This window comes from Vidua macroura, chromosome 5 (genome assembly GCF_024509145.1).
Source record: "Vidua macroura isolate BioBank_ID:100142 chromosome 5, ASM2450914v1, whole genome shotgun sequence".
Lineage (NCBI taxonomy): Eukaryota > Metazoa > Chordata > Aves > Passeriformes > Viduidae > Vidua > Vidua macroura.
Window position 1 is genome coordinate 59,534,580 of NC_071575.1, and position 23,891 is coordinate 59,558,470.

Genomic DNA, 23,891 nt, shown 5'->3' on the forward strand with positions numbered 1-23,891 from the left:
CACACAAGCCTGTCACTAAGCTAATAGTTCTGAAATATGGAGAAGATGAGAATTTGCATATCTATATAAAATGAGATACGGTCACAGTACAAGACAACCTGAATGTAACTATTAGTAGTAGTTTTGTTTGTCTTCCATCTTACTGTATCATGCTGCAGTTTTATCTAATTTATTGATGGCATGCTTGTAAACAGGGCTTTGCAAAAATGTAGTATGTTTTAGAATGCTAACAGTAACTGAAACAAAAATAATTTCATAGGCCTGGGTTTGTCTAACTTAATTAACTTCTCAGCAGGCTGATTCTGTATTGCAAAAATGACTCCTGTCCCCTACTACTTTGTTTGTAATTTACCAAGAAAAGAACAGGCATGCTTGTTGGCTTTCCTTGGGCTGCTTTGCCAAACTAATGTGGAACAAACATGATTAGGGTAGATTGCTCTGCTTGTAATCTAAATTAGATAACCTTACAATGACATTGATACCTTACTTTTTGCTAAAGATCCTTATGCCCAAGAAGAAAACCTTGAAATAGAATAGTTTATCTTCTCAGTCCTCTTTGTCCTAGTCACTATGTTAAATAGATAGTGTTAAATATGTTATGCCACTTTTATATATCATGTTCAGGTGTTTATACCAGGTTATATAATTTGAACTACAGTCCTGATCAACATTCTCTTAGAAAGTAGCATCCTCTAAATACTACTTGAAACTTCACAAATGACGGATTTTGGAGTGATATTTATTCTGTGGGTTTATGTTCTCTACCAATACATTTTCCATAACATTCAGTAGGTGACGGGCTCATTTTATTTCCCAATATGCTTACTAATTTTGGTTTCTCTGATGCTCTTTTATAAAGGGGGAAACTGTTTTTGGTTTATGTTAAAGTAGTCTGCAGTAGTTACTATGATATGAAGAAAAAATATAATTTTCTGATGTTTCTATAATTGATGAGTGATGTAAAAAATCTACTTTATTTTGCAGGTGTCCTCCAAATGATGCAAACTAGAATTGGTGCTCTACAAAGCACTGTTGATAGGTATGACATCCATTATACAATTAGAAAGTATAAATCTTTATGTTCTATAATACTATTTATTAACACTGCTATAAATAATTTTCTCTTCTTGTTTTTAGAATTAGAGTCAAAATTGTTGACCCCTACAACAAAATAGTGTCTCGCACAGCTCAGCTAGCAAAGCTTCAAGTAAGTTACATTAAAAACATATTTTAAAAAAAGTCTTTTTGATCATGTGTTATTTCACAATTGTCAGACATGAGTACAGTTTTTCTACTCCAGTAGCCTGTAGTTCATTGTCAGTATTTTTCTGAAAATCAGTATTTGTTTCTCTTTAAGAGCTACTGAGAAGTGCTTAGTAGGAAAGTAGGAAATTGACCTTTGCACTAACTAATTGAGTTTTTGAAGAGATGGAGGGAAGAGAGAAGGGTTTTCTGGGCATAGATTAATTAAATTCTCGTAACTGTTGGTGTTATTTTGGTATTTAATGTTATGGTGCTGTAGTGTAGAAGATGCTTTTCGCCCCTAAATTAGTGCAGGCTTTGCTGCAGTTTAGTGAAGAGTTTGAGAATTAATTCTTTCAAATTTCTTCAACAGTCAGGGTGCAACTCAAGGAGTTATTTGTGGTTCTGGAGTTCTGTAAGCCCAGATGCATAGTTGTGCCTGCCTTTTAAATAAAAGTGGAGTCTGCAGGAGGATGTAGATGTCTGTTAGAGGATAGCAGTGGGAGAGAGCTTATCACAATGATGGTGAGATAAGTGTCAAACACTTCCATTGATAATTTTATAGTAGTTGAAAACTTTTCCACAGATCTTCAGGAGTCACGTATCTGCATTCTATTAAGTTTTTGGTTTGAAATGCAACACAGCTCTGGCCCCACAAGTGTTTAATGAGTTGTTGTTTGAACTGTTTGTCTTTGCAAGCTTACCTGAATTTTGAGCTGTATATACACTCTAGCAGATTGCCATCTGCACGTGACTGCTCTGGTAGAGTAGATGAAGCTGCAGACTCATGCAGTTTCTAGTCTGGGGACTGGTGGAGCAGCTGCACTGTCTCTTGGCTGAACTTCTGTTTTCTATATTACTTTCAGTAGCAGTGAAGTTCAGCAGGGAGCACTTAACACTCTGTGCAGCCAGTTTGGCCAGATGCTACTGTTGTTTTCTGCTCCAGCTGTTACTCTTTTTGCCACTGGCCAAAAGTCCCATGACTTCCATGTGGCAGGTTAGGTGCAGATTTTTTCTGTTGTTCTCTGATGTCTGTTTTGTGTGTAGAAAAAGTTGTGGGAATGTGAGGCTAAAGATGAAGATCATTTCTACCCTGCCCTTACACAAAGTCAGACTGCAGAAGGATGTCTGAGGAGAACGAGCCCCTGAACATAAGAAATGTTTCTTGGATGCTTCCTCTTGGCTGTTATGTGGTTACATGAGTTTTCCTCTGGTGTGAAAGCAGCATCCATCCAGAGTCAGCATTACTCAGGCTGTGCCAGGGGATTTGTAAGATCTGACTTCTTTTGCTGTAAGTCAGGAAAAAGAGGTGGAGAGTAAGTGGGAGCCTGGTAGGCTGCTCTTTTAGCATCAGTGTAGAAAGAGGAACGATGGTTCCAGATTCTCTGCCAGTGAGACTCAGAGTCTCATCACAAGAGTTGCTGTCCCTTCTTGTGTTGGCAGATACTTGGTGAGTGCTTTATGTTATACTACACTGCTGGGAGGAGTTGAGGGTCAGGACACCTGAATTAATAAATTAAACTGAATTTATGGAGAGTTGAGTAAAATCTCAACTTTCCAACCTCCTAAAAATGCACTGCTGGAGTGTCCTTTACGTGGGGGACTCACTTGTTGAGGAAGGGCACAGCAGAGCAAACAATTAACTTCGTGATGATGGCCAGGCTTATGACATGAAATTGCTCCTAAATGCAAGACTTGTGGTTTGGGACATTGTCAAACTTACTAATTTTATCAGCTGATCTACAATTGGTAGATGTAGATGGCTGGTAAAAGAGGTTGCCTTCTGTCAAAATCTGTAGGGTTGGCAGGTATATTTTGCTGGAATGCATGATGTTTCAGTGCCTCTTGTACTTGTGATGGTGTTATTTTAATACCTCTGCATTGATTGCTGTGGGACTGCTCACTAACTGAAGGAATATTTGACTTGCATAAAGCTAGATTTTGCCATCCTTAATTGTTTTTAATATAGTCTGGCTTTTTCATAAACATTCTCACTGTAAGTTTGTTGTTAAACTTCAAATCTAGCACTGAATTCTAAATCTCTGCTATGTTCTTGTACATATTTTGTCTTGCTTTGCTCTTAGAGTTTCATGGCATCCCAAGGCAGCAGCAGACTTGGAAAGCTCACTTCCTGCTCCAAATCATACTGTCCTCTTCTGACTCTTTCCAAACTTGATCACAAGCTAAGTGGGAGTAATTAACAGCTGAAATGTGTAGACAGGGAGTTTGTCCTTCAGAGGATTCTTTTCTGAGTAGCTCTGTTTAGCTAAGTGTTTTTGTATGGTCTCTTGTTTCAGTGCTTTGGTGTATGAAAACCTTTATAATAGCAAAACATTTTAACAAACCCCAATAATTCTGTATTTTAAAGTTATTACTTTAGAATATTTACCAGTAGCAGATGTCTTTGTGAGCTACTGTAAATAAATAAATAGTAAATATAGTCTGAAGATAGTGGACTGTCTCCTCTTCCTTCAGGCTTTATAAACAACAAAATATATACATTCAATTACCTGCATATATGAGCTGCACATTGGCACATTTTCAAGCAACTCTCTCTTTATAATGAAGTCTACTTACAGTAATTTCTTAAAATAAATTTGAGATTAAAAGTAAGAAGCTTTTTGATGGCTCAAATTGTAGCAATAATTTCTGTTATTGTTGGCATGTTGTTTTAAAATTCAGGAGATAGCTAGTATGTCATCTCAAAAAAAATGGGGTTTATTTTTAATTTTACTTAAAATTACTTGGACTAACTGGGGCCACTGGCCTTTTCCAAAATAATTATTGCTTGAACAGTAGAATTTGTTCCTTCTTGGATGAAAGCATCTCCTTTAGAAAAGCATACTTGATCAACTCAGGGAGGGAATGTTTCCTGAATTAATTCAGACTTCTGTTATCTGGGTAGTCAGGTTAGAGGATCTGGCATCTGTGAACAGCTCCACCATTAGATATAGCTCTTTATTTCTGTTACATGTTTTTATATATAGCATTCTTTAGCTGTGACTGGGAGTTTTATTAAGTTGGACATCTCACATAAATGAAAATACTTGAGTGAAACAGAATCTTTGTCAAGGGTACTATGCAGTAGAAGTCACTACAAAATTTAGAGTGAATCTTCAGTGCCTTTGGATTTTTTTTTTTCCTCCTGCTAATTCCCAGAGCTAGAATTTAAAACATTTTTTTTGCTCTTGTGTCTCAATGTAGCTTCTCTCACCTCTTACTCTCTTATAAAAGATTGTTTCTTGGGACAGGAAATAATAAGCAACAATTCAACAAAAAATAAATACTCTTTTGGTGTGTAAAGTAAAAGGTGGTTTGAAAATAACAGAAGGTGAATTCCCAGGGAAAAACATTAGCCAGAGGTATACAACTGGCTTAGAGAGTAATTAATTTTGAAGCAAAGTAGTAATACTATGCCCTCTCTTTTGGTGAAGCATAGTGCACTATATGAGAAGCTATTTTTGATTAATCTTGCGGAAATTTACTTCACAGATATGAAAGTGATATGTGGATCAAGATTTTTCTAATTAAAGATATGAATTAATAAAAATTAATTCATTAATCTCTCAAAGCAAGATAAGCCTCACTTAGTTCTCACTAAGTGCAATAGAAATCATGTGGTTAAGTTATCACAGAAGGTGTAGAAAACTTGCACTTCAGAATCTGATAGAGAGCCCAAAGCAATGAGAGTAATTGGGCTTTCCCTGATTTGCATCAGTGGGTTTTTTTCTAATTTTTCCTTTTTGTTTTGTCTAGATGTTTAATAAAATTAAACAATAAATATTAGTGGATTTGTTAGTTTGTGCTGGCATAGGGAAGAGACTGCCGGGTTGTACAAGTCTGCTGTGGATATTGGTTGAAATTATTCGCTGGTATAATTTTTCATATGTGCACTTCAACTTCAGTTTTCAATAACTGAACTTGAGTCTGAAAAAGAAGTTATAAGTCTTGTTGGATACTAAATATTTTTTTAAGTAATTTTAAATTAATTTTGATATCCATAAGGTTAATACTTCAGAAGACTTTGCCTTCAGTACCAGGGAAAATGACTCCAAACAACTATGTCGTACTAGTTCCAAATTTCTCACTTGCCACCCTTGTTAATCTGAATGCAGATTTTGGACTGTATCTATGATTGTACTGAAATCTGAGTTGCATTTCTGAATTCTATTTTAGTTGTTACCAACTCCAGAATGTTGCTGTATAGCATGTATTTCAAGATACTATTTGAATGAAAAGTTATGAAACTATTATATTTGATTCAGATGTCAGCAATGTCTGTTATTCTAATTTGCTGCTAATAAAAGCACACATGAATATGGTTCCTAAAAATGTATGTATACATCCATATTCCTAATTTTTAACCAAGAATGCCATTTATTTTAATAAGCATAGGAAAGAATGTGAACTAACAGCTGGCTGAATGAAGGTAACTGGCCTTCTGAAAGTTTTGCTGAGAATTAGTTTTTATGTATATGTCTACCATAAGAGTCAATATCTGTAATAACAATGTAGTCTTTAAGTTTTATTGTCTTCTGAAGTAAGTGCTGCCATTTCACTTCTTTTGGATGACTATTTGATTGGAAAAGCCAACTTCTTAACTTTGCTAAAGCTTTAAGAGGGGAGGAGTATTGAGCAGAAATGCACAAGGTAAAATAAAGCTCATTTCTAATTAGAACATGCCTCTGTCATGGGATTTTGAGTTTCCTTTGTTTTCTGTGTGGGTAGTGACAGAATAATCTCAGTAGCCCCATGAATATAATTACCAGCTCCTGAATGTCTGTATAACATAGAATCATATTAAAAAATTTTGGAAAAAAGGGTTCTAAACTTCCTTGTTTGTATTCACAGTCACATTTCCTTTTTTGGTTAAGATGTTTCCACATTTGAGTACTGGTATTATGTGATTGTAATGTACTGATAATATCCCCTAATGCCACAATTTCTCTGCAGGCTGCCTGTGACTTGCTGCGGAGGATAATACGCATCTTGCATCTCAGTAAGAGACTGCAAGGACAGCTGCAAGGAGGAAGCAGAGAGATAACAAAAGCTGCCCAGAGTCTCAATGAACTTGGTGAGTCCTTCTTAATTACTTTTAGATACATTTTTAGCTTGTGCTCACATGACTCTGACTAGTGTTTGTCTTAAAGAAGCACCCAAAACTTTTTACTGTGGTTCTTGCTTTCTACTTCCTGATTTAAATTGAGAAATGGGATGGACAGAACTTATTAGTCCTTTACATTTCTTTCGCATGACTTCTCTAGATACAGGTATTTAATAACATGAAAATTCTATGATAATACCTTGTGTTCTTTTGGACAACAATTTTTTTGTGAAGCAATTTCTTACTGGCTTATGTTTCTATAAACACCCTTAGAGACAGCAGATATATATTTAGCTTTTGGGAGACATTGCACTATGATAAAACATAGTTTAAATTACAGTTTATGTCCTAAAAGAAAGATACTGGCCATGTGACTTTTATGAAAGCCATAGGTGATATGATATAAGAGATACCTAACCTAGTTCAGATACTGGAAGTGTTCTGCTGCAGTAGGGACTAATTTACCCTTTATTTTATTGGCTTCTATGAGGAATAATGAGGTAGTTCTCATGAAGGCTCATGTTTCATTGCTAGAATGTTTTCTATACTTGAGCTAGCTTGAGAAATTCCACACTGTGCTGCAGGATGCAGTGAGGAGCATCCCATTAGTCTTGGAGATCAGTTGGTGGTGTTGTATATGGTATCTTGCAAGCTGTTTCTCCTCTGATTTAATGGTATTCAAATTTCAACTTCCAAAAATAGGTTGTGGGAGGGCTGAACTATCAAACATTCAAAATCATCCTGAAGTTCATTTTGCATATTTGACACTCCTGCTCTTTTTATACTGTGTGATCAAAAAATTATTAGACAATGACTTAGTCCAATAACTGGCAGATGCTGTGCTGCAAACAGAAAGTTTATATATTTATTTAGTGTATCAGTCTAACTGGAGCACTTAAGCGCCAGTTGTATCATTGTGAGGTAGAATATTTTTTCTGATTATTTTTACTTTTCTTTCCATTTTACTCTACCATTAAATCTTCAGAATATATAAAATAATACTCTCTGTTAACTACCTGGATTGCAGGTCTTGTGGGATTAGTTTGAGTGCTAGATCCTATTAAACAAATTAGTACAATTTAGTGGTAAAATCTGAGATGTTTAGTGTAGTTTTTAGGATTTCTTTCTTTGATAGAAAATACTTTTTACTACTCTTCTTCCTCTTTTTTTGTTTCGCCATTAAAAAAAAAAAAAGACCTTGCACTTTCTTTTGTCGAAATGCCACAGTCTTTTGAGTTTCTTGTTTTCAAATACTTGGTGTTTTCCTGAAGCTAAGCAAAGTCTGAGTAATTATTGTTGGACATGTAGGGAAATGTGTCCCCTTAGGCGACCCTTTTGAATTTGATCCTACAGTCCATGGGGGTAGCCAAGGCTTATGGTCCTTAATTTAATCCTTAATCCTTAGTTCTGGATGGTTTATGGCCAGGTAAAATACCTTGTCCTACTGTCATTTCCCTCTCAATCTTCTTTCCTGGTATTTCTTCCTTTCTTCTCTCTTACCTCTCCATCTGCATCTTTGTCACCCTCTGCTGCCCACCTTGGCTGGTTTGCATTCTTCCTGCTTCCCAGCTGGCCATGCCTCCCAGCACCTGAGTGGATGGGAACACCCCCCTGAGGAGATGCTGCTGCAGGGAATTGGAGGTGTCTGTCCTGTGTGGAAAGGCAGTGACTGCTGGGTGTGGGGTAGCTCTGTTCTGAGGGGAGGAGAGCTCAGGGGGCTGCCATCAGCATGGGTCAGGGTACTGCTGTGGGAGTCGGCGGGAAGGCAGTGTCCGCAGGGAGAGTGGGCTGTGGGATATGGCTGGGGAAATGCTGTGCTGTGCTTCTGGACTTGAAAAGCATTGGGATGGGTGGGAGATCTCTAGCAGAGAGGTGTGGTGGTGGTGTGGTGGTAGTGTGGTGTGGCAAGAGAGCCCTGGGTGTGTGGTGGCTTGGGGTGAGGTTGTGGAAGTGCTGTGCTTCAGACAGATGGGAAATGTGATATAGTGCTCTGAGGATGGGAAGCATGGGAACAGCACTGGGTGCTGGCAGTTCAGTTGGTGAGATATGAAAGCTTTGGGAAGCGTGGAGAAATACTCCAACATATGAGGGTAGTAAATAGGTGGTAGACATGAGTGGTGTGAAAGCCTAGTATTGGACAGGGACCTCTGTGTCACAGAGGCTTGCTTTCATGTCCAAGATGAATACTGATCTGTGGTTTTAGCCATATATTCCTGAATATCCCTTTCATCTCTTGTTCAAGGAAAAAAATAATTCCATTGTTTATTACCTTTCTGTTGTATGTGTGGCACAGAGTAATTTCTGCTTTGTCAAACTCAGCCCTGTGATATTACTGTGAAAGCTTTGTACTTGCTGTGGTAAAAGATACCTTCCATTGCTTCTGAGGTATTCTGTGCAGAATCTTGAGATAAATGTCAAGTTGTTTTTAATGTACTGCTACACTATATGTGTATGTTTGGGGGACACAAATGTGCGTGTTTAGGTATGTATTTAACATATATTCCTGTAGCTAATCTATGTTAGTTCATCACAACTTTTACTTAGTTGTGAATTGAAGTGTATTTTGCAGTGATGGGGAAAGGCTGTGGTAACTATATAAAATATTTGAATTAGGTAGAAATATGTGTCAATTAGAGAAACTACAAGAAACAGTAGCTTTTACTGAGAAGCAGTTTTTTTTCTGACCTGACTTCCTTAAGCATAGGAACTCTAGAACAAATAAACTATTTGTTGGAGTCTATATAAGATTGCTGTTAAATAGTAGGACACACAGATTTATCAAGAATGAATCCTGTTTAACCAACCGTATTTTCTTTGTTGGCAGCATAACAGGCCTTGGGACTAGAGAGATCAATGACTGTCTTGTAGTTTGATTTAAATAGGGCTCTTGACACCATTGATTTAAATAGGGCTCTTGACGCCGTGTCACACTCCAGGATTGGCAATAGAATCCAGATGAAAATGTCATGCAGTGATTGCAGTAGCTCAGAGAAGGCTGTACCCCAAAAGCCTTCATCTGTTGTTCACTTACCCAGCAATATATCAAGCAGGGTGTTGTTAAAACATGTTCTGTAGCTGGCTTGTATTTTCATTAATTATTTGAGTGATGTAATATGGCATATATCCTTATTAAATTTACTACCAATAATCAAGCAGAGAAGAATGGGAGATATGTTGGGAAACAGGATTAGAATGAAAAATATTCTTAGCAAATTGGAGATATGTCTTACCTGAACTGATTTTATTTCTCTTTCAGACAAGTGCTAAGTCCTCACAATAAATAGTTCTAGTTAAGAGGGGCAAACAGGAGAAATGACTGTATGGATTGCAGTTCTGCTGAGAGGGTTGATAGCTCCTCAGAAATTGAGTTCAAGCCACTTGTTCATTTGTTTTGTAGCAGTGTGACATTGTTGGCAATGAAGTTTGTGCTGATATTTGTAAGGAAGGGTGTTGTGTGCAAGGCACTTGAAAATAATCTTTTGTTCATGCTTCAAACAGAGTATGAAGTCCCTTTTGAGGCACCTCATTGAAGGAAGATGTATGTTAATTGGAGAAACTCCTAAGCTCAGCAGCAGTGGTGGCTGAAGGTCTTCAGGATAGTCAGTGGGTGAAGGAACTGGAAGTGTGGCTGTGTTTTGGAAAAGAGGGGATTGAGAGGGAGAATAATGTTCTTCAGATAAACAAAGGTTTTTCAGATGGGAAGGGATTAAATGGCTTTCCATATGCACTGTGACTTAAACAGTAAGTAATGGGCCTGAAATGAACCAAAGGAAATTGTTTTCTGAAATGTTAGGAAAGAGTTCTGCCAGAAATTATAATTTCAGGGGAGCTGTGAAGCAGTATTTGAAGCCTTTTTAAAAGTGCTTTAGACAAAGCATGTACCAGGAATGAAATCATATAGTCATGGAATAGCTTGGGTTGGAAGGAACCTTTAAAGCTGATCTAGTTCAACTCCTCTGCAATAAGCAAGGATAATTAAATAGGGATGATTTTGCCTTGAAGTAGGAGGACTCAGTGAGGTGATCTGCATCCAGTCCTTTGTGTCTCTTGGAGACACTCCCCTCCTTCCCCATTTTCCCCTTTTTTTTGTTTGTTTGGTGGGTTTTTTTGTTTGTTTGTTTGTTTTTTTGTTTATTTTTTGTTTTTAGTTGGAATGCTTGATGTAAAATGTTCTTCACAAGTTGGTTTGTTGGGCATCGTTCCCAGATACCACTGGGAATATTATTAGGACAGTGTGACCGGAAATCACTTCAGCCTCTTCTTATCATTCCTTTAGATAATATAGATAAATCTCCTCAAAGAGCTTAATCTCAACCCTCTGATACAGTTATTTCTCTCCTGGTTTTGACTGACATTCACATAAACTTCACATAGTTCATTGTGTTACTTGAGTGCTGCAAAAACTGACCCTCAAAAGCTATTATGTCAGTGTGGTCTAGGAGAATGCAGTGAACAGGAAAAGGAAGGTGATACTGACTATGTGAATGGAAGTGTCCTATATGTAATTTTTTCCCCCCTTTCCTGGGAAAGAAGGCCAGCTGTCCGACTGTTTTTAAGAAAGATGTTACTTTATTTTTCTTTTAGTTTTTTAGTATTTGGGATGAGTGATGAATATTGTTATGTATTTATCAAAATACTAAGCACTACTACTTAGTATTCAGGAAACAACAGTTTTTAATTTGTTATTTTAGTAGTAAGTATTAAACTAGTTTATTTTATACTAGTTAGACCTATCTATTGCTAGGTGGAATTACCTTTACTTGTGGTTTCCACGGTGTACCTTATTATTTGAGTATTAAAATAGCATAAGTAATCTAGCTAGTACACAGTGACTTATTCTGAAGTGATTGCAGATTGGCTGACTGCAATATTTGTTCCTCAGGTTAAATATTGTTGTCTAAAAGCTGTTTCATTTTAGCTGCTACAGTTTTTGCAGTAACATTCAATATGTGTTATGTATCTGTACACAAGTATTACTAAACTTGCAATGGTAAACTGTCTGAACACCTGCCATGGATACTGTGGCAGCTCTCTTTCACTGCCGCCTTCTTCCTGTATCCTGTTCAGTGATGAACTTTGGTTTTTTTTTTTTTTTTTTTTTAAGTTCCAAGCAATAATTTACAGTGTATGATTGCCAAGCCAGATCTTGTGTTGACTGCTGTTAAAGTGAGGATGGACTTGGTTGCTGTCATGTCAGTGAAGTCTTTCACTGCTTTCACAGAGCAGACAGATTTGGTGATACTAATACTGCTGTACACAGTTTCTCATAAGAATCAACACTCATCAAACTTGAGGGAAATGTTGCTTTCATGGTACTTTTACTTAGGGATTTAGATACCTTACAGTTTGCTGCCTTGTACAATACCTAGTGTCCCCCAAAATAATAAAGCATATGTCTGTAGCACAGTGCATTGTTCTCTAGGGGTAAGTGAACTGAGTGATTTGATTTGATAGAAATTACATGGCTTTGATTGCCTGACTCTTTGCCTGGGGTAATTAGTCTTGCTGAGAATGACTGAATTGTATTACTGGCTCAGAGCCATCTGCAGTAGTGCCACTGCTTCAGGTGGTGCATCTGCATCCATAGGAAGTGCAAATATCCTGCTAAAACATTTTTCTTCTGTCCCCGGTGGTGTTAACAGTAACACTGCCAGACCTTGACTAAAATGGTCTGGACTGAAAAATACTGTGCCTTTCTGTAGCTAAATGTAATCTCCACGTTCTTCAATTTCATGTTGTTGCTTTCAGTAGAGTTGGATTTTATTTTGCTTTGTTATGTTTTTGGTGTGATTCTGTTACCATAAGATGGAAGATAATGTAAAAATTTGATGTGCAAATTTTTATTCGTAATATTCCAGGCCAAAAAAAAACCAGCTTTCTGATGGGAAGGTTAATTATTTTCTTGTTGGCTTTTGAAATAAAGTACATTCTTGGTAGTATGTACCAAGTTCATTAATTTGAACCATTGCCTGTAAGATACCAAATTAATGTGCATGTAATAGAATGATTTTCAAAACTTAATATCATTTTTCATTATTAAGATGCCAGTAGTGTAAGACCTCTTTATCTTCTTTGAGCAAGGCAGACAGAGCATACAGATTTTACCATCAAATTATGTTTTGCTGCGACTAGGATTCCTAGCTTGGAAACCTGATGTTAGACAAAGCATTTTACGTAAATATTTCACGTGTTTTACCTAATCTCTGGCATGCATTCTTCTACTAACCATTTCACTAGAACTCACTAAACAATTACAGGCACATGAGAACAAAGACTTAAGTTTGAATTGATGCAAGAAAAAAAATGCTGTTGCAATTTTGTTTTTCAACATATCCTTTAAATTACCAGGGTTTTGAAGTTAATTTTCTTTATTCATACAGTTCAAGAAAAAGAATCCAGTATATTTGTAATTCTGGGATTTCTTCATGCTTACAATTAAACAATCATAAACAAGTTTCAAGTTTGTTGTATCAAGTGGAACTATTTTTTCATGTAAGCATTAAGTTGATTTCTGGTATTGATGAGCTTAATCTTTTAGCTGTAACTACTAAAAAAAATTGATTTTGCCGTACTATTAAGTGTTTGATAATTTTAGTTTCAAACACATAGGCCTTGTTGGAGAGCTGTGTGTCAAATGTTTTAAAATGGGTTTAGTATTCCACTTTCTATTGTGGTGTTAACCTGTTCCTAAGTGATTTGTTGCTGATGGCCCAGTAGTAAGGCTGTGTCAGAAGTTAATTATGGTGCATTCAAGTTTCTTTTGCCGTAGCATGTGGAGTATTTCTAAAAGTTTTTATCTGTATTCCAGGCCCGTCAAAGACTATTTTCTGTCTTTTGCTTTTTCTTTTTCAGTTACAGATGTCCACACCTTTTGTTCGTTATATTTCTGAAAAGCTTTACTCTTTCCAGCTTCCTGTCATCTGTTCCCTAAATCTGATTTCTGCTATTTCATTATTAAAAAAAGTTATGACTTTTATTGTATGAGCTAATGTATAGAAGTTTTGATTGTAGGCCAGTATTACATTAAACTAGGCTTCAGCAGGTACAGAGTAAAATCTAGGGCCTGACAGCTCTTGGTTTATTTGTTTCTAACAGTTCAGAGGACTCCAGTGGGAAAGAAATGATAGTGGACAATAACTAAGGAAGGGGACGGGAAACATGATGGACTGCCACAAAGTGTTTTCTGCATGGAGATGAATTATTGTCAGGACAGCAGAATAACTGCACCCATCATGCAGTTGATAAATTATTATGCTTTTGAGCTGTCTGTGGACAGGCACATAAGGCGCAAATTGTGTTTGCATTGGTAGCACATTCAGTTCAGTGTTTGAGATTAAGCCAGTATTTCTTATTTCTTAAAATTACTGTGACTGCAGTGTTTTCCATTTGCTTTGGTAATACATCAGATGGTCTGGGGTTTTGTGATCTAGAGGATGTATCTGGGGTTTGTAGTGTCACCTAATGCTGAAATAAAGGAACTTGGGAATTTTGAAAGAAGAACTGATTGGAAAGGAAGAATAGAAGGGGTGATGAAAAGAGAAATTGTGGAAGATGATCTTGGCAATTGCATCATCCTATCTTTTTTCATTAATAGGTTTAAATGTAAGGGCCAGGTCTCATAGTTCTTTTTTTTTTTTCCAATTTTTGTTTATTTTGCGATTAGTGAATTTAAATGTGTAATTCTAAAATCTGAAAACTATACTTATATTCTCTTTCTCTAATTACAAAATTCTCCTTCTTCTCTCTTCCCAAAGTATCCCTATAGAGCAGTAAGGAATTATACCAAACCTGTTTCTCTTTTGCTGTTAAGGCATATTTGTTCCCCACCAGAAGGATGGCGTTGCAACAAGGTTTGGACCTTGTTTTTGCTTTATCCATTATCTTTTCAAGTGTTTGAACAGTAAGTATTTTTGTATTTGTTAGCTAAGGTGTGTCATAAGAGTGGAGATATGAAAGGATATGAGAGAACCAGGAACACAGATAGGCTTGTATTTATGAATGTTTGTGTTTGGCCAAATACAGGGTAAATACTAATTCAGAGGATTATTTTTATTTTTAATTGGTTTGAAGCAGTTATGATTGTGTAATTAGTACAGATCCTGGGGCATCTTTGAGTTTTGAGACAAAGTGTTGTTACTGGATAGTCATACTTATTCAGTAGAACTACATAATTAAATGTAGAAAGAAAAGCTCTGGGTTTCTGTTTCCAGGTGACATACAAAAGCTAGCAAGACCAAAAGATGTCTGCAAGCTCTGTCTGCCTTTGAATCTGGTAATTTTTGTGCACTGACTTTAAAAACTCTGTATTAGTTAAAAAAAAAAAAAAGACCAGACCAAAGATGAAAAGAAAAATTAAAAAAAATACTTAAGTACTTTTGACTGAGAGAGTGGAAGGGACACAGAGGTCAGTGGTGAGTCTTTGAGAGATGATCTTTTTGCAACTTGTAAATTAGAAATACATTGTAGAGAGTATGAGTAGATTGCAAGAATTTGAAAATAATTTGCATTATCTCTTATATATTACATAAACAAAGCAAAAGCTGTGTGTATATGGTCATGAAGAGAAAGGCAAGTTGAATGACATAATTCCAAACAGTTAATGAATGCAGGGATACCAACAAAACAGAGTGATGTCATCTCTAAATTTGTGGTATATTCTTACTCTATTTCAACAGGCATTAAAGTTCAAGTAGACAACAAAAAGCTAGGGCTCTTAAGTTGGTGACACAAATAACTAGAATGGAAAAAATTAGTTCTCTAGTTCCATTTACATCTGGAATGATACATCTGAAACAGTATGGATCCAGTTGTCTGTCCTGCTCTGGGTGGAAATTCTGCAAGGAAATTGCAATTTTATGTTTCTGGCTAAGTATGCATAGGCGCTGTGTGAATCTCTGGTAGGAATTGGCATTTATAACTTTCTCTGTTCCCTCTGTCTGAGCATTTATATACTTGGAGATTCAATAGTAAACTGCAGGTTAGTTCTCCTAGAATTAGTGATCTCTAAGGTGATCAGATTGGTGGTTTGAGTTCAATGGATGGTCACTTGTCCATGGGAAGGTGTGGAGAAATGTCACACATATTTTTTATAGGGATGCTGGCTGAGGGTAGCTGAGATTTGTTTTTCTATGGCTGATAGTGAAATCAGTTGTTTAGTGGTCAAAGAAATAACACTGAGAAGCAGTTTCTGATATTGATCTTTTTCTTTCTGCTGGGACTGAAGCATTTATTAGTGTGTAACCCAGTGATTGAACAGAAAAAGAGCATGATTCATTCAGAAATAACACTTCAATATTGTATGTCTGACAAAACAGAACAGTTTCTATTTCTTTTTGAACAAACAGATTCATCAGTAGAGTGAGAGAGAATAGAAATGGATAAAATGGACAGGTGACTTCTGGTGACCAAGGAAAGAAGTGAGCATTGGATTAGAATGATTACTAGAAGATCAAATAATGGTGGTAGCAAATAATTTTCAGAAAATTCCATTGAGGATCACAGAAAGAGAAGTTTCAGTAGAAGTAACTGTAAATGCATATAGATCTGAAAGTCAGCTAACAAAACCCAAAAGCTGTTACTTTCACAACCCACTGAATTAAACCAGAATAACCGAATCATTGCATGTTTCCGAAATGTGTGGAAGAACAGTGTGGGGAGCCTAGACTACTTGTCCTCTGCAGCCAGTGCTTTAAAGTCACCCGTTTCTAACACAGGAAATGTTATTTTGTGTTCTCTTATAGTAAACAAACTTACTGGATTTGGAAGACATTTGTTGCCAGAGTGGCAAGTTGTGATGCATAGGGCAAACTGAGAACAGACAGAGTGTTCAGTGTTTCATTTTCGAAAGAGCTGATTTTCCATTGCAGAGGATCTTCTGTTCAGTAGGTGGGGCAAATGTATTTAGTCAAACTTGAAAGCTGAAAGCTTGCTGAGAAGACAATATTAGGTTGTGAAATACTGGCTTTTTAGCCATCAAGAAAAGAGGGTACTCCTGGCTGAAGGCCTGTTCTAATGTAGTGGCAAAGCAAAGACAACAACTACAATTGGAAAGCAATGTATAAATACCACTGAATGCATTACAAATATAGATTATAGGTATGAAAAATCTAAAATATTGCAAAAAAAAATCTATGACTGACTGGAACCAGAAAGACACCTATCATGGAATAAAGTTATTAATATACTAGTTTCCAGATTGTTCATAAAGATGGAGAATAGGCGGATTTTTCAGGAAGCACTTGTTTTCTCTTTGAAAAAAGGGTAATTTGTTCTTCCATAGAGTAAGGATACCAACAACTAACAAGGATGTTACACAAGAGTGCTAAGTTCCCAGAGGCATTAGTTTGTAATTCCTTACTGAATAGGGAAGGAGAAAGTCCAAGTTGTGTTGTTCTAGCATTCAGAAGAAGATGGTATTTCTATTGTTATCAATCTCAAGTAGATACAAAGCTTCTCTAAAAAAAATAATAGGCAAGTTGAATTCATTTGAAAGAAGAATTCAGGGCTGTAAAGCTGAATTAATGGTAGTCAATTACCTTTTTATGGAAAATATGTGTTGCCAAACAAATGTGTGTGTTTTACTTACTGAATTGATTAAAGAAATAGTGTAGATAATATATAGATCTAATAGTGTAGATTTATGTGCAAAAATTTAGATGACTCAAACTTCCCTTCAAGTTATTTTTTCCCCAAAGCAGGTATTTAAATAAGCCATATTCTCCTCACCTCACAGTTGCTCTACATTCTTAGTAGATGATTTTGTTACTGGGGGAGCTGGAAGAGAGAAACAGGGTAAACTGCAAAGCTTTGGAATTGGACCATGTCCTTGCTGGGATTCCTTCACCAATGTTGTTTCTGTTCTTGCATTCATGCAGCTGTGTCAAACAAATCTGTACTTGTGCAAATGGTGTAGGGAATTGTGCTCTACAGATAAAAACAGTTTTGTGGTTACCTGTGAATAAATGCAATTATACATGTCACAGTGGGTGATTAAGTGGGCCCTTTTTCTTGAAGATTAAGACTGTAGAGGTGCATTCATGGGGAGAAAATAAAGGACCACAGAAGGGCTCTTGGATTAACAGGGAAAGAAATGGCAAGAGCTAAGGACTGGAAAATGAGGCCTGGCAAATTCAGAAGTATAAAATAATTGAAAAACTGGATTATATACACAATTTTGTTGTAATTCTTCAAGTAAATACTGGTTGTTCAAATCTTAAACATAATAACGAATTTTATTCTGTTCATTTCTAATTAAAGTACAGCCAGTTCTGGTTAAAAAAGTCCAACCAAATAGTTATGAAAAGAAGACTGAAGACTAATCTTTGTTCAGGCCCTGGATGGAGCCAGTATCCCTGTAACTATTGTTACTGGCTATCCCTGTAACCATTGTTACTATTGTCATGCCTAAAAGATCAGTGAAGGTGTTACAGTATGTAACACAGAGTAATGAGAAGTGTAGAGTAAGATTTCATTCTTCATAGGAAACAGCTTTAAAAATAGGCTGTTTTCACAGGAGTAGTTTTTTCTCTTTGTTGTCCAACTCATACACATAATTTTCAAATATCGTTTTAAGCATTTTTTCAGCTCTGCTCAGTTACTGTTTGAAACCTGAAATAGTCCAGTTGTCTTATGTGTTTACCTTTCAGGTCCAACCTTCAGTTATTCACAGGCATTAAGTCTAATTACTGGCTTTGTTATCTTAAAGTTAGACCTCCTTCAGCTGAAAACCAGCAGGCTCTCATACCTTTTTTCATGTAATCTCAGGGAAAAATGTGGAAAACCTAACCTCATTAATAGAAGGAACTTCCTATTATTTTGAGAACATACTGTTTCTCTGCCAGGTTGTCAGCAATTTCAAAGATTCCCCCCTTGCCCCGTTTTAGCAGACCTGATTAGCAAACTAGAGTTGCAGAAACTTTTGACTGGAAGAAAATTTGGGACACAAGAAAGAAATCAGTGACTGAATCAAAAGTTTCCCACTTTTATTTTAATTTTTTAAACTGCTCTGGAATCTTCACTGGATGCTGTAAAACTGAGGCAAGATTTATTAGAAGCTTCTGAATATATTAATATTTTTAAAGATATCTTTAACTTGTCTTCATGTGCACTTTTCTGTACTTCATCGCTGTTTGATGCAAGTGCAGATGATCTGTGTACGTCCATTTTAATAATTTTGACTGTGGAAGGTTATGTGTCCATAATATGATCTTTACCCACAGATTCTCTTCATAGAATCACAGAAGGGTTTAGTTTGGAAGGGGATCTTAAAGACTTTCTACTTCCACCCCCCTGCTGTAAGCTTAGACACCTTCCACTAGACCAGGTTGCTCAAAGCCCTATCCAGCCTGGCCTTGAATACTTCCAGGAATGGAGGTTCCACAGCTTCTCTAGGCAGCCTGTTCTGTGCCTCACCACCCTCACAGTAAAGAATTAATTCCCAATAACTAATCTAGACTTGTCCTGTCAGTTTGAAGCCATTTCCCTTTGCCCTGTCATGACATGGTCTTGTAAAAAAAGCCTTCTTGTATGTCCCACTGATAACTGGAAGGTGCTCTCAGGTCTCCTCAGAGCCTTCTCTTCTCCAGGCTGAACAGCCCCAACTCTCAGCTCTCTTCACTGGAGAGTTGCTCCACCCCTCTGATATCTCCATGACCCTCTGGACTCGCTCCAACAGGTCAACATGTTTGATGGGTTGGGGCCCCAGAGCTGGACACAGCAGTCCAGGTGAGGGTCTCATGAGAGAAGAGTAGAGGGAGCATCACCTGCCTCTTCCTGCTGGCCAGATTCCTTTGATGCTGATGAGACCAAGGATACAGTTGACTTTCTGGGATTCAGGTGCACATTTCTGGGTCATAGTGAGCTTCTCATCAACCAATTTTCACATCTTTTGTTTTGTTTGTTCTCATTCATTGATAGGTCTCACTAGTTGTTAGAGCACTTAGCAGAAGTAATAATCTTCCTCAATATTAAGGTGTTTTACAACAGCAGTGCTCACACTCACCTTTTGTTTTGTGATGATACATACATGGCAAATTTCTCATTTTCTTTTGTCTTAAGCAGGTTTTCAGCCCATTGGAAATGCAGCCTAGTACACAAATTATCACTGATATTTGTAATAACTTACTGATGTGGGAAGATGTCCTTTTCTCCTCCTTATCCCTTCTGTCTGTGACAGGGATTTATGAAAAATACCTTGAAATAAAATTTGGAAGAAAACAGTGGTGCAGAGTAGCAATAATTGAGTTGAAATTGAGTTTAATTTGAAGTAAAATCTCACAACAGATTGTGAGAGTTCCTGGTACAGTAAAAAGTAAAACTGTGCTAATACATCTATGTTAATAGCAGTCTGACATAGCCAGAGTGACAGATTTCACAGCAATGTTGTTTCAGCAGTGACATTGATTTGTTTATTAGATATGGTATCAGGTTAAACTGTTACAATATATGGTACGAAGTTAGAGATCGTATCAGGGTAACAGAAACCAAAAATATATTTCCAAAAACCATCTTGGAAAGGAAATAAGAGTGTGCTGTGTGCCAACAGCTTTGTGCTCTCAGCCTGCCTGCCTGCTTGCCTGGCTGCGATGTCAGGAATCAGAATGGGGATGTAGGAATGCTTACATGCAAAGGACACAGTTCATTCAAATTATAAAAAGAATCGGTTTAGTAATTTCAGATTGTGTACCTATCACACAACTTTCACTGTAAATCTCCTGTTTTTTTCATTTCAAATAAATTTCTTTTCATGGTGTGAGAATTTCTTTGTAAAACAGGAAAACAAGATGATACAGAAATCTATAAAGTAAGCACACAAGAAGATATTTCTCCCATTCTGTTTCAATTTATAATAATCACTGAAGTGTAATTTTAGCAAAGAATATAAAGATGCCTAATGATATATCACCTTCAATTTATTACTCTACAAAAATAATTAAATTGTGATAAAGAAGCAGTAGTTGAACACATACTGTGGTAGTGAAAGACACTCAAAGCATCCAGATGAACTGAAGTTATCTGACTAAAGGAAAATTCAATACCCTGTTTTAAAATGTATCACTGAGAGCACGTGCTTAACCTTTCAGGTCTTTTCTTGTAATGCTGGTACCCTGTGTGTACTTTGTACTTTATCTGTAGGGAAAGAGGTAATAGAATTGTGCATGCTTTTGGTTTGTCAGTTATGCTGTGTATATTCTGCTAAATCAAAAGCCGTTTCTGGAGTTGCTATTCATCTTGCTCTCCCCTCTCCTCCCAGCAATTTTGGCAAAACCACACATCACACTCAGTGATTCAAAGACAAGATCTTATTTTTTTGGCTGTTACAACCTAAAGAATAAGGTTAGCATTTTTTCCACAGCAAGTGTGTGTTGCCCTCTGCCTTTCTGTGATCCTGATGGCCGTAGCTGCCTTAGACTGCTTCCTTCTGCCTTCTGCCCTTTTCTGCTGGACCTGTACTCTTCTTCTTCACATCCTTCTTCTTTAACTCATATTGGCTCTCAGTGATTTTGATTTTCCTGTTAGTCAATTAGTATGTGTTTTTTTCCTTTTTTTTTTTTAACCTTTCCCCACCAAAACAAAACCCAAACACTGGATTTCATTTTGCTTCTTGAATTGCACAAGTGTTCTGTGAAGTAGAAAAAGGTGATGGTAATTATAGAGCCAGATTCTTCTTTCCTCTTGGTGTAAGACAAATACATTCCGTGATATAATGGCAGAATGTGTGAAGGAGGAGTGGAATTCGGCTCTTATAAGGCCAGAAAATTTTAAGACAGAAGCTGATTGTTCTTAGCTGTATGTTGAAGATATTTTGTCTGAATAATGAGGTAACAGAAGAGTAATTTAGCATATTCTAGATTTTTTAAATACTGCATTGAAACTTTGCCAAAGAATGCTGTAATCTCTCCTTTCAAAGGGGTTTGATGGCAATCGGCAACTAAAACTTTTTTTGTAGGAAACAAACATAAGTCTAGAATATTCAACTATCAAAGAAGTTTGATGATTAGCAAATACATTGCTTTAAAAAGAAGTACTATGTGCACTGCAATATAGTATATTTAATGGTTAACACAACAGAAATTTTGTTCTTCTGTCTGGGTAAATTCTGTTGCCTTTCAATGTATTATTTAATTTAAAATAAAAAAAAAATCCAGCAAGGGTGGGGAAGATAGGATGTTCAAATTTATGTGTGGTGGGACATAGTGCCTGTCAGTCCAGTTCAGTGATACTCTTACCACACCTCCTTCATATAAATAAAAAATAGATGCTGATGTTAAACCTACTTTTTGGTGTGTACAAATCAATAATAATTATGTATGACATACATGTGTGCATTTATGTAACAACAAAGGAAGAGGGGTTAATTGATCTGATGTGTATCCAGCTGCATACATTTTTAATCTATTAATATATTTAGAAAGTACAAAAGTGGCTGCTATTCCCTTGGCGCTAATAAGGTAAGCAGAACTTCCGACCATGTGTGGATTATGTGCCTTGTAATCCATAAAAATTGTTGCGTACTAGAAACTAGATATTTGTGGTGTATTTACATTTCACAGGTTTGTGATGTACTAGTGTGTGAAGGTATGCTTCTTGAATATCCTAATAGATCCTGGCACTGCACTCTGCTTATTTTGGTATTTTTAGTGTGGGATAATCTCATTTTATAACGTAAAATTGAATGGAAATGCATTTGCAGTTAAAAAACAACATAGTCAGATACCAGCTAATACTTTAGAGACAGAGAACGTGTAGAAATTGGCAGTGCTTGTTTGTGTTTCTGAGATGTGTTTGCTGGAATTAATATTTTTGGAGTCCTGTAGAATTCTGCTTGCCTTAGGCTGAGTGGTGTGAAATGTAATTGAACTAATGATTCACTGTGGTGAGATCATTTTTAAGAATGTAGTGGGCTTCTTATTGTACAATACTATGGCATAAATTTCCCCTTTTTTCTTCAGCAATGCTGCCTCTTTGCATTCTGTTTTAGTCTATCTGTCAAGCACCCACACCATCATATCACTCCTGAAATCCTCTTGTGTCTGTAGGATATGTAGTGTGTCTTCACAATTTACTTTTTATTTTGTCTTGTGTTAAATTTGTCATGTGGTACAGATAACGTATGGTTCTGTTTTATGATGGCTTCTGGGTGTATGTAGGATGGCACATATTCTTACTTGTATTCCTTCCTGCTGTATGTAGAATTTTCTGCTGCAGCCCTCAAAGTGTACTCCAATGTAGTATAAGTCCCCTTTTTTAAAATTTAATGAAGATGAAGAATAGTAAAAATGAACCTGCTTATATTCGTAAAGGCAATCAATGAGTGTGATCGACACAGCCTTTAAAACTGGGCTTAATCTCTTAGGCAATTCCTAGGCTCCTCTTTCTCTTCTGTGAAGTGCTGCTTCATTGCATCTGATTTTCTAATGAATGAGCTTTTAACACTAAATGTGTAATTCTTGAGGTTTTATTTAATTTTAAGAAGTAAGGTTATGTTGTCAAGAAACCTTTCATGTCTGAAAGCTTTTCTAAATGCTTTTTTCAGATAAGGACATGATGTAGACTTATTAATCTGTTCATTATCATTTCTCCTTTCCTTCTTTTTAAATGAATGAGTAGTATCTTTCATTTAAGAATGTTTTATTGGAAGATTAGTAATCACTGAAATAATGTTATGATATTAACCCTACACATCCCTGCTTCTACTATTCAAAATACAGAGGGTAGCTGGAAAAGGAAATTAAGAAGGGGTACAAAAAAGAAAAAATAATAGTTTCTGCTTAAATATTTTGGGTGTGTTTCTTTTCAGAAATTATTCCCAAAAGAATTTTTTGAAGTGGTAAATGTGGAAGACATGGAATTAAAAAAAAAAAAGCTTATTGCATTTGCTTCCTCTCTGCAGCCTCTCAAGATGTAGGATTTCAATTCTTGTAGGAAATCAGAAATAACTTGGATAAAAAAGTGCTTTAAGTGGGTACAGTTTAATGCAGGTATTTTTGGGCCAGTTTCCACAAAAAAAAGCTGGTGAAAATATGAAAGTATATTTGAATATATGTTACACAGTAATTTCACATCATTTCACATCAATCAGATAATAACATTTCTAGGTAGAATTTACCTGATTATAAGTGGCTGTTCTTTGTGTAATATGGAGCTGTAGTATTATATTTTGAGTCTTCTGTTCTAGTCAGCTAAGGCATGAGTTCAAGTAAACTAAGGTACATTACTAGTATTTTTTTAAAGCACAAAACCAGTTTTGGCAATACACATATATTTAATAATTTAGCTATGTGGTGAAAAAGAGCTTTTTTGTTCCCTTAAAACCATGCTTTTTTTTATACGCAACTTCAGAATTCCTAACTTTTTATGTAATACTTTAGTCAAACTAGCTCTCATATTCAAGGGTATGATCTGCTTTTTTATATAAGATAATAGTTATTGGGAATTAGCATTTTAAATATACTGGTAGCTGGTGACACACTGATCAGTTTATGTAACGAGGAGCGAAATCATGCTCATTGATTTTGCAGCTTTTTGTTTTGTTTCTCCCCTCCCT

General features: G+C 36.3%; 1 protein-coding gene across 1 annotated transcript in view; it reads left to right on the forward strand.

The window, feature by feature from the left end:
* The window catches only part of COG5 (component of oligomeric golgi complex 5), a 173,601-nt gene that overhangs the window by 3,987 nt on the left and 145,723 nt on the right, over positions 1-23,891 (forward strand). The window contains exons 4-6 of the mRNA XM_053978240.1: positions 985-1,039; positions 1,138-1,207; positions 6,196-6,316. Coding sequence (XP_053834215.1) covers positions 985-1,039; positions 1,138-1,207; positions 6,196-6,316 — 246 coding nt within the window. The remainder of the gene's footprint in view (positions 1-984; positions 1,040-1,137; positions 1,208-6,195; positions 6,317-23,891) is intronic.